Genomic DNA, 12,396 nt, shown 5'->3' on the forward strand with positions numbered 1-12,396 from the left:
TCACCACCGGTGTCAAACCGCTATTATATCATGTACTACAACCGTCGCCTAGTCAAACCTAGAGAATTAATTACTTTAAAACCTCCCATGTCGATTGAAGCCATCACCACTACATTCGTCGCATATTATAACCCACATAAAGGAGTCGGCCCAGGCAAGGGCGGAACCACAGGGGGGTCAGGAGGGTCCATTGACCCTCCGGCCAGCCGAATCCTTATGTAACCTGTATATGCAACGAAGAAACTTTTTTGTAGTTTTGACGCTTTGACCCTTCATGTATCTTGCGGAGAAGTTAAAGTGAAGATTAAAATGGTGAAAATAACACCTTCGGAGATCTCCGGCAACCGGCGCTAGCTGTGTAAATTTTACAGTAAAGAGAACTAAAATGAAGAAGATAAAGAAGGTATGACTTTTAGGTTAATAGTCAAACCACTAAACCAATATATTATTAATATTTTGACTGGTAACTTGTGATAGTGACCCATGTCTGTTCTCATTCAGAATAAAAACTCTTTTTTATGTTTATTGGTTTAAAAATAAGCATACGAATTTTAGTTTTTTTTTTATTATTTGATTACATATTATATATTATGTACTTTTGTTAAGTTCTCATTTAGTTTTCTAAATTTTGTTTGTTTAGTTAAATGAACAAACATGAACAAGAGGTCATGTTTGTTTGTTTATGTTCGTGAACGTTTGCTAACGTATTCGATAGTTCATTATTTTTTTTAGTTTTTGTATTTTATTTAAATACTTTAAAATATTGACAAACAAAATATGTAATAAGTGTCAATGTATTATATCTTCTGCTCATAAACTCTTGTTTGTGTTCGTTTGTTTCCATTTGTGTTCATGAATATTAATTTGTGCTCATTTGTGTTCATCAAGGTTCATTTTCGTTCGTTGCCTAAAATTATCAAACAAACACAAACGAACATGAAAAATTTCATTTCGTTATCAAACAAACACAAACATAATATCTCGTTCGGTAATTGTTCATGAACAGTTCGTGAACACATATATTTCTTAACAAACGAACACGGACAAGGTCTTATTCGTGTTCATTCGGTTCATTTGCAGCCCTAACGGCGGGGATTAAGTTGGTATTAATTTGGTTCGTTACAGTATCCGCACTCGATATAGTAATTGAAAGAGAAAGCATTATATCGATCGAAAACAAAAAAAAACACATATTAATATGGTACCTATATATGTTGTTCAGTTGATATTGGTTCGTTTCGCTTGCATTTTATGTTTATTTTATTTCAACATTACGATATTTTTTTGATAACGGATATTCTGCCGCTATCATACCAAGCCCAATCGAAACCAATTGAACAACATTTGTATCGGTACCAATATTTTTTTTTATTTTTAGTTTTTTTTTACTTCCAATAAACTGATACTGTATCGCTACCATATTGTATCGAACATCATCGGTACCGGTATACATTCCGTTTTATTGTTTCCTGTTTGATAACGGGTACTTTGATCGTATCTTAAAAGTTATATGAGAGAACAAAATATGCTGAAATCAATTAAAGTAATAAACCAATAAAATAATAAAACCTTAGAGAAAACAATATTGAAAAAAATCAAAAACAATTGTTCCCCTCTTTTTATTTCAACATTACGATATATATTTTTTAAACGTATATTGTGCCGCTATCGTACCAAATTCAATCAAAACCGATTGAATAACATTTGTATTCGTATCAATATTTATTTTTAGTGTTTTTGCTTTCGATGAATTAATATCGTATCGCTACCATACCGTACTGAACAACATCGGTACCAGTATATATTCATTTTTATGATTTCTTGTTTGATAACTGATACTTGAGTAAACTGCCATTTTGGTCCCTGTGGTTTGGCCAGGTTTGCCATTTTAGTCCAAATCTCAAACTTTTTAAATCTGGGTCCCTGTGGTTTGCATTTTGTTGCCATTTTAGTCCGAATCTCAAAAACTCTCATTTTTTACTGTTCCAACAATGTTTTTTTCTCTTTTTGTGCATGGGTATATTTGTCCAAGTACATTTCATTAAAATATTTTCTTAATTAAAAACCCCCAAATAAATACCTTATCAGTTCTCGTTCCCCATTTACATCATCTTCAACCTCCCAAATAAAACCCTAACCTGAGATCATCTTCAACCCAAAAAAAAAACCCTAACCCACAGTAGATCGGCACATCATCTTCTCCAACTAAAACCCTAACCCACAGTAGAACAATATGAACATTATGCTGAAGTAGATGCTGACATAAGTGAACAATATGAACAATCCTCCACCACTACCACTATCTTCCAAAATCACCATCGGTCATCATCATCAGTCCTCTTCGTCATCGTCCCCACGTTATTTCTACTGCCGCCGCCACCGGTGCGGCCGCCGTTGCCGGCTTTCCTTCACATATCATCTATCTCTTTCTTCGCCATTTTCTTCCTCACATCATCTGTGGGACATCAGTGTGTATAATCAGCTGAACGACAGAGAGGAGATAGAGGGTTTTGGGTGAGAGATGGGTGGGTGCAGGTATGTACAAGTAAGAAAAGGGGGGTTAAGGCTTGCTTGTCGAACAGGTAGAGAGCACCAGCTCTTGGTCGGAACTCCGGCTCCGACGACCGGAGGGTTCTGATCAGATGAGGGAGAAAGGGTGTGCGGCTGATGAAGGATTTTAGGTTTTTATCTTTTGAGGCCAAGGATTTTATTAAATGATGGGGGGGGGGGTTCTATGAATATTGAATATTAATAAGGGTATATAAAGGAATTAATAATTTATTTACTTTAATTTTTTAATTAAGAAAATGTTTAATGAAATGTACTTGGACAAATATACCCCTGCACAAAAAGACAAAAAAGGCATGCTGAAACAGTAAAAAATGAGTGTTTTTGAGATTTGGACTAAAATGGCAAAACTGCCCAAACCACAGGGACCAAAATGACAGTTTACTCCTGATACTTTGATTGTGTCTTAAAAGTTATATAAAAATATATATTTAAATCAATTAAACTAATAAAACAATATAATAATAAAAACCTAAAAAAAATATTAAAAAAAAAAATCAAAAACACTGTTCATGGCCTCTTTCAATTATTATGTATAACTAGTGTTTAACCCCCGCGTTGCGGGCGGGGGGCGTAAAACTGTTGTAAGTAGTAAGTAAACGACGACAAAAACATTTAAAACAAAAATGTGAATTTATACACCATTTAATCGAATAACCTTTTTCAAGTTATCCATCTGCAAATGTTTGTGAAGCTTGCTAACTTTAAGTGATCTCCATGTTCTTATATTTTGTGCATTTTTCATCAATTGTAAAATTTCAAGCCAAAAAGAAAATAAGAAATTTGCAGTGTGTTTGTATATACTAAAACAAAATTGTACAATTGATTTGTGGAATAACTTGAAAATAACCATAAAGATAAAGTATATAAAGTAAGTGGTGAAAAAAAGATATTACATCGGGCACATGCAGTAGATCTTTAAAACAATGGCTTAGTGGCACCTTCGTTATGGGTGAGAACTCATTTCATAATTGCCAAAAATTCGCCCTAACCTTTACTCAGACCAGTTGTGGTTATAGCCATTAGTTGCTGATACAACATTGTCTAAATACCGACAACCTCGCGAGATGACGATTCCGATAGGTGTCCTTACGCATCACATTGAGATGTCTAGTAATAACATTTCTAATGTGTATCTAATAGCTTAAGTATACGTTGATACTCGCGTTGCTTGCCTAACCTTAATCACACAGGTAATTGACTATCATGAGCATAACCATGTCTTTTTTTTTTTTTTTTTTTTTTTTTGAGGGTAAAACATCATGGTCATTATACTACGTACAATTTTCTCAAAATCTAATTCTTTTCTAACATTATAACATAACTTTTATTAACGTCCAACAAAAAACACCATTTATTACCAAGGGAAAAAAAATCCAAGGATCAGCTAACATAATATTAGCCCAGCCTTACAACATAAATACACAAGCATAAGAGCAAAAACAAATCATCATAGACCCATACAAGATAACTCAGCGCGTTGCAGCGGGAGGTTGATTATTCATGACTCTTGTATCAGTGAATCAAAACACGAAAATTCTTAAGTTTTTGCAAAACATTCTTTTGGCTTTACCTAAACTCTAGCCTAAAACACCACACTATTTCAATCGGAATTCCAATGATATGATAAATTAACAAAGAAGATAAGAATCAGGCAATTGAAACCATAAACATGTGGTTAGATCTAATCATTTATGTGATACAAAATCATTTAAACAAAAATCACAATCCGTACAATTGAAACAACATTCAAATTATTTCAACCAAAATTCCATCGATACGATAGAATAACATATAGGTATTCGAATCAATACACATGCGGCGAGATCTAAACAATTATGCAACAGAAATCATTGAAACAAAGTTCACAATTCACATTCCATGGAAACAAAATTCAAATTTGAAAATTACAGATCGAGCACAAAATAATTAATTGGAAGACTTTTACGTTTTTTACTGTCAAAACCTTATCTTCACTTTAAAAAACCGCATCCTTAGGTAAAACCACCAATCTGGCTGCCTTCTATCCACCATTTCATAAAAACCATTTAAAAATCCTAAATCACAATCTGATATAGCCCCCCCTCTCACCACCGCAACCTTTCACCACCGGTGTCAAACCGCTATTATATCATGTACTACAACCGTCGCCTAGTCAAACCTAGAGAATTAATTACTTTAAAACCTCCCATGTCGATTGAAGCCATCACCACTACATTCGTCGCATATTATAACCCACATAAAGGAGTCGGCCCAGGCAAGGGCGGAACCACAGGGGGGTCAGGAGGGTCCATTGACCCTCCGGCCAGCCGAATCCTTATGTAACCTGTATATGCAACGAAGAAACTTTTTTGTAGTTTTGACGCTTTGACCCTTCATGTATCTTGCGGAGAAGTTAAAGTGAAGATTAAAATGGTGAAAATAACACCTTCGGAGATCTCCGGCAACCAGCGCTAGCTGTATAAATTTTACAGTAAAGAGAACTAACATGAAGAAGATAAAGAAGGTATGACTTTTAGGTTAATAGCCAAACCACTAAACCAATATATTATTAATATTTTGACTGGTAACTTGTGATAGTGACCCATGTCTGTTCTCATTCAGAATAAAAACTCTTTTTTATGTTTATTGGTTTAAAAATAAGCATACGAATTTTAGTTTTCTTTTTATTATTTGATTACATATTATATATTATGTACTTTTGTTAAGTTCTCATTTAGTTTTCTATAGCATTTTACTTTATATAATTTTCATCACAGATTTTTTGTATGGTAGATAACAGAATATATAAGTAGATAATATTCTTTTTCTATGATAAAGGGATACTTTATAAAGTCAATTAGGTAAAAAAGAAAACTCTTATAAATTTTTTTATTGCCTATATAAAGAGAAAAACTGAAAAACCCTCACACCAAAAATAACGGGTATAAAATGTGTTAAATTATATTAACAGAAACAATACATAAGTTCAATAATTAATAACTTGAATTATTGATATCCTTAGCGAATGTAAAAAAAAACTATGATGCGGACACGAAAACATCTCAAATGGCTAAAGAAACAATAGATTAATTCATAGGGTTGTTGGTTAGATGTTTCTGCGTGAAATTCTATTACGACCCCCAGTTGAAAAGTTCTGGTTCCGCCACTGGACCCAAGCATCTATGAAAACAAAAGAAAGGCCGACTCAGGCGGTTGTGGTGGTGGTTCTCAAGTCCGCCAAACTTTTAATGTGGAGGATGGTAGCCGGCAGTATACCTTTTCTCGCCGGAAACTCATATCCGACGATTATAGTGGTGATTCTCACTTCTCAGTCCCCGGTGTAATGAACTTTGTGTCGGTTAAAGGGCAGACATTTTCTGTGAAGTTTTGGAATTCAATAATCGTCAAGATTCAAGTATAAAAACGTACAAAGTGATTGAACGGAAAGGAATGAAGAGAAATGCTTACTTGAATATGGCGGTGGTGAAGATCGTAGGAGGACAGAGTAATTAGATTTGCAGACGGTGGGCGATGAATTAAGAAAAAGCTTGGAAGGATAAAAGTTTGGTTTAAACGATGGAGAAACGGCACGTCGGTTAACTAAGAGTGAACCGATTTCGTTAATCGACGGAATCGGTGTACGTTTATTGATAAAATCAGTGCAACGGTTAGATCATGCATGTGCGTGGGGCGGTGTTGTTTTTTTTAGTAATAAGGCTACACGGTATGGGGGTCGGCCCCGGCCCGTCGCGGGTCGGCGACGGTCCAAACACCGTGCCGCCCCCTACCGTCCCCGTCCTCTCCGTCCCTATCTAGCCGTTTGCGACGATGCAAAAAGAGTGGGGCCCAGCTATTTTTTTGACCGTTAAAAAAAAAAACAAAATAACCATAATTTGAAAAATGCCAAACGGTCACTTTTTAAAAATATATAAATATAACTTCCATTTTCAATATCAAACACCAAATTAACCTCAAAAATTCACCTCTTTCTCATATAATTTTTATACTCCTTCCACTATTCTCTCAACCTTCTTCCACATAATTTTCATGGATCCGTTCAACAACCCGGAGAACCCGAACACTTCGAACAACCCGAATACTCCCAACAAACCGACCCAACCAAATGTTTTTTTGGTTCCGGGATATTATCCAACGCTAGAACCGAACGAATTCTCCCAATATTCATCGAACGCGTTTGGTTCATTCTAACACTCGCCAAACTAATTCACTCAAATCTCCCAAAATCAAGCCCTTCAACAAATGATGATGCGCGGTGCTTGGAACTTCCCACCCGTTCAAGTTTTAAAGTTTATTTTTTGTTTAGGTTTATTAGTTTTTAAGTTTATTTTTTTATTAGGTTTAACAGTTTTAAAGTTTTTTATTTTTTTTTCTTAACAGTAAGTTTTTTTTTTTAATTTTGTTTGTTTTAAAGTTTGTTTTGTTTTTTTAATTTTGTTTGTTTGTTTTTTTATAGGTAATAACCAACCGGGTGAGGGGTTTTGGTCCAAGGTATTGGCCAAGTTTCTCGCCATGATGGATCAAGGCCCGTATAGAGATCTCGACTCGGTTTCCTCGAAGTGGCGAAAATTGAGCTCGGCCATTAATCGGTTTTGCGAGGAGTATAACAAATTATATACAAGTGACCGTCGTAGCGGGTGGAACGACGAGGATGTGTTCGAAATGGCATTGGAAAAGTATAAGCAAAATCATGGTTCCAACTTTCCTCACGTTCGCGCGTGGATGGTTGTAAAAGACGACCCAAAATGGGCGCCTATTCCTAACGAGGTGGCGATGGCGAAACGCCAAAAAACATCGGAAACGGGTAGTTTAAGCGCAGGTGGATCGGACGCGAGGTGTCACATAAACTTAAATGATGACGCCGACTATGACGAAGACGAGTATAACGTACGTGAACCCGAGCGTCCACCGGGCCGAGACAAAACAAAGAAGGAGCGGGCCAAGGGAAAAGAAAAGGAAAAGGTGGACCCGAACATGGTTGAGTTTATGGAACACCTAAAAATGTACAACGACGTCACGGCCCAAAAGACGAAGGCGAAGGAGCGGGGCATCGAAGAAAAAAGTCGTGCATAGGAAGAAAAGTTAAAAGAGAAGGTCCGATTGTCGAATGAGAAAATCTGAATTTCCGATGAAAAAATTCGGCTCAAGGAATGGGAAATAATGACGATGAATGTCGAGGACGAACCCGAGCCGAAACGTTCGATGTTGAAAAAATTACAACACGACATCATGAAAAAACATCAAATTATTTAACTTTATGTTTATTTTTATTAAGTCTTTGTTTTTTTTTTAAGTTTATGTTTTTTTTATATTTATGTAATGTGGGTTTAATATTAATGAAAATATTTTATTAGTATATTTGTTAAATGTTAAAAAAAATAGCTACTAAAAAAATAAAAAAAACATAAAAAGTGGTGGAGGACTATGACTAGGATCATCCTACCATGCCTTCTAGTTTTGGAGGATGGACCATCTTAGAGAGGAATGTGACGTGGCGCCTACGTGGCGGACCATCCTCCAAGGATGGTCCATCACCATACCATGTAGTCTAATAGGTACTACAACAGTAATATTAGATTATATTATATTATTAGTTGTAATTAATTAATTACGAGCGTTTGCAATTCCATACATATTTAATCGGCGTTGTATGAGTTCAAACGGTGGGAATCCCGCGGTTGAACCATTTTTTTTTTTCCGGTTGTTAAAATCTAATAGATGCCTTTAAATGAAACGATGTTATCGGCGCATCACATCACGTTGATTCAGAAATGTTGAAAAGGTTATTTAATAATTTTGAAAAGGTTATTCAATTTTTTTTTTTTTTGAAAGGCAGACTTCAATAACTGAACCCGAACCCGAAATCCGGGACGGAAAACAACAACATTCAATTTTTTGTAGAACAGAAATTTTGAAAAGGTTATCCATTTTCTTTGAAAAGTTTATTCATTTATTTTTAGAAATATGAAAAGGTTATTTAATTATTTTTAGATTAAAAGTGTTAACTAATTTAAATGTATTATTTAACGGGGTGTGTATATTGAGACATGCTGGTTTGGGAGGTAATATTTAAGGGGTGTGTATATTGAGATATGTTGGTTTGGGTTATGTGTTTATTAAGGCAAAAGTATTAGTTAAGGGTGTGATGTAAAAAGACACGACTTTTGAGTTATCCTAAGTAATGTATTATTCAAGGGGTGTGCATATTGGGACATGTTGGTTTGGGTTATCTGTTTATTAAGGCAAGGGTATTAGTAAAGGGTGTGATGTAAAGAGACACAACTTTTCACTTACCCTAAAGTACTCCAAGTTACTTTTTGTAGGGTTAGTAGAGTATGCCCCGCCCGCGTTGCGGGGCGTTAAACCGAATATTTCTCACTTACATATACGCATTTACTTCGGTTAGTTATACATGTTACTTATAACACGATATCAAAAAAGATACATCAAATTAACCAAGTAAAGAAAAAACTATCATAGTTATGATAAAAAATAACTAAAACGATGGCAAGCGTGTAATTTAGAGTTGGGGGCAAAACGATAATTTGTCAGAACCAATAGCGAGTGCTAGGCAGCTGTTTGGCACAAATAAAAACTAAATTAAGTGAACCAAGTCAAATAAAAGACTATAATAGTTTTGCCCAAAAAAAAAAAAAAAACGCTGAGAAGATTGCAATTTTTAGCTGGGGTAAAGTCGTAATTTTAAACTTGAGGTAAAATAATATTTTGAACTGAGGGCAAAATCATAATTTTTTTTTTACTATGGGCAAAGGGGCAAACAAAATTTTTATTTTGAACTGGGGGCGAAATTGTAGTTTTAAAATGGGAACCAAATTATAGGCAAAAGTATATATATTTTTTTAACCAGGGCAAAATTGTATTTTTTAACAGAGGGCAAAATCGTAGATCTAAGCTGGGGGCAAAGCATAAATTCAATTTCGAACCGGAGGCAATATCGTAATTTTTAACAGGGGATAAAATAGTAATTTAACAGGACTTATAAACAACTATTTTATGAAAAAAAAAAGAGATTATTAAAGTCAGCCGTCACTTTTGTCCAATAATTTTCTTTTTCCCATAGTTTTCTTTTACGATTCCCGCCTACTTTTGTAACTTAAGTTTGTATGTATTTAAAAGAGTTAATTACATAGTTAGTCCCTATGGTTTGCACAAAATAACATACTTAGGTACTAATAGTTTAAAATCACCTTCTAGGGTATTAACTTTTCATTTTGTAATGTTTGGAGGTATTAACTTCTTGGGTATTAACATAGTTAGTTCCTGTGGTTTATACAAAATAACATACTTAGGTACTAATATAATGTGATTTTAAACCTACATATAACGTTAATACCTCCAAACGTTACAAAATGAAAAGTTAATACCTTAGAATGTGATTTTAAACTATTAGTACCTAAGTATGTTACTTTGTGCAAACCATAGGGACTAACTATGTAATTAACTCGTGTTTAAAATTTAGATGTACACGTGTAACAATGCATTGTAAAAATGGTTTTGGACCTTTTGAATTCATAGGACCCACGCACCATTCTGTACCTTATTTGGTACAACGCCTTATTTGTTACACCGTTTCATCACACAAACCACAATTATTTTGTACATCACTTGCTTTATCACACCCCATATGTTTTTTCAATAAATTTTCTAACTGACGCAATGCTTAAACAAAGGTTATAACTCAAAATGGATATATATAATTTAAATATAGTTTGAAGGGGTGTCACTTATTTTTAAGGGGTGTGATAAAGTTAAAAATAGTTTAAAGGATTGTGACTTTTTAAAGGGTACGATGTATTTAAAAGTTGTGATTTTTTTGTGATGGGTGTGATATATAAAAGTAGTGTGGTAACCCTTCTTCCAAACCATTGTGTCTTAATTTACTTTTTGTATGTATATTTAATATTAATAATAATTAAGCAAAGAGATATATATGTGTTGTTTTTTTAAAGTCGCAACTTCTCATTTTATAGAGGCAACCCTAGTTGTTTTTTGTAGGGTTATGTGTGGTTTTTTAAAAGTTGCAACTTTTGATTCTAGAGACGCAACTCAAGTTACTTTTTGTAGGGTTATATATGCAAAGGGGTATGTATGTGTGGTTTTTTAAAAGTCGCAACTTTTCATTTTAGAGAGGCAACCCAAGTTGTTTTTTTTGTAAGGTTATGTGTGGTTTTTTAAAAGTCGCAACTTTTCAGTCTATAGACGCAACCCAAGTTACTTTTTGTAGGGTTATATAATAACACAACGGTTTGTAATTTTGTTCAAAAAGTGACCACGATTCGTAAAACAACAATCTTTGATGCTTATAACAACCACCTTTGACGACTTTTATGAGATTCGTAGAGCATCTAACCTACCAGAAACCAGAGTTGCTCGCGCTGGAGTAAACGAAGCGATAGGGTCGGAGCTTACCACACGATCGGCACCTACGCGTTTGCCGATCTACGCCAAAATGGGACATGCACGACAAATCTGACTCGCCGGAGTTCTGCTGGTACCCTAGGCGCTACTGGTAAGGTCGCCACCATCACCATTAACATCTGGTATATCAACCACACTCATCGCCGCTGGAAAAGGGGGGCAGAAGACAGAGACGGTGACCGAAACACGGTGGGCGGCCTACCGTAGGCCATGGCCGGATCCCCTTCCGTTCGCTCCCTCTCTCTCTTTATCGCTTTGATTCTCTCTTTTACTTCTTCTCTAGTTCTGCGTAGACGATTCTCTAGTCCCCTCTCTCTCTCTGAGAGGTTAGGACAAAAAGAAATTGTGACATTGTTGTAAATAAGCTTCAAAATTTGGTCAATTATTGTAGTGTAGCTAAGATCTACGGCAATTGTTATATAGGATAATTATTCATTTTAAATGTTAAAACACTATTGCAGGTTATATAAGAGACTTGAAGGATTTACAATGAACATTTTTTTTTTGAAATTACTCAATAAAACGATTTTTCTATTTTAAACTATACGATTTTAATAATTAGTTTTGTAATTTTTTTTAATGCTTTCTTAGATTTAGTTAGTTTTTTTTACTTTTAGAAAGTGTAACCTTTTGTAGTTATTATTTTGAATGTGACCTTTTTAATTAGCTTTTTTTTTTTTATTCAGAAACTATAAACTATTTTTTTCTTAGTTTTTTTTAATATTAATGTCTTGCTATAAAATTATCTTAAAACCACTTCAATATTAACTGGTACTGGTATTAACTTTTTGTATAGCGAGTGCGGTATGGCAATAAACTGAATTGAAACCGATCGAATTCCTGCACACGTGGCATAGGATAATGATGTGCTAAAAGTGGTTCAATTAAATTAACTAAATTAAACCCTAAACTAGACTCTCTAAGCTTTAAATTTATAAAACTAAGACTCTCTAAACCCTAAACCACACGACCGGCAAGTGTACCGAGCGATGCAGTATAGCCTAAGGAAGTCCGAGTATCGAACCCAAGAGACTCTACTAAATTACGCTAATGACTCTATCTAGACTTAGACTAATACGGACTTTAACTAATTGTTTATTTGATTTAGGGGGGGGGGGTTCCTAAGTATCCTAAAAATTATAATAAAATATTAAACTAGAAAAAATCAAAGAAAAGACTAAACACGAATGTGGACGAAGACTTTGACCAAAGGCGATGAAGACTACCTAGGCTAGATGCAAGTTTAACTCAGAATGGATTTCTATTCGATAATTTTGTGGTATGGAACCGGTATCTTTAAATGCTAAACCTATTAAGATACCAACTAAGCCCCTCAATCTCTCTCAAGGTGATTCTTGTGACACTATCTAGGTTGTTACGCTTACCGGT

At 34.7% G+C, this 12,396-nt stretch overlaps 1 protein-coding gene across 1 annotated transcript; it reads left to right on the top strand.

Annotated features, from left to right (window-relative positions):
- The first annotated feature begins 6,024 nt into the window (after positions 1–6,024).
- Positions 6,025–7,641, top strand: LOC110880482 (glutathione S-transferase T3-like). Its single transcript, XM_022129002.1, has 2 exons — positions 6,025–6,055; positions 7,025–7,641. Exons 1-2 carry the CDS (start codon positions 6,025–6,027, stop codon positions 7,639–7,641), a joined length of 648 nt encoding a protein of 215 aa, XP_021984694.1.
- Positions 7,642–12,396: the final 4,755 nt, after the last annotated feature.

Source organism: Helianthus annuus, chromosome 10 (genome assembly GCF_002127325.2).
Source record: "Helianthus annuus cultivar XRQ/B chromosome 10, HanXRQr2.0-SUNRISE, whole genome shotgun sequence".
In the NCBI taxonomy this organism is placed as follows: domain Eukaryota; kingdom Viridiplantae; phylum Streptophyta; class Magnoliopsida; order Asterales; family Asteraceae; genus Helianthus; species Helianthus annuus.

Coding starts and splice junctions, on each gene's coding strand:
- LOC110880482 (XM_022129002.1), top strand. CDS start 6,025: ATGGCGGTGGTGAAGATCGTAGGAGGACAGA. Junction 6,056..7,024: donor GAAGATCGTAGGAGGACAGA/GTAATTAGATTT, acceptor GTTTTTTTATAG/GTAATAACCAACCGGGTGAG.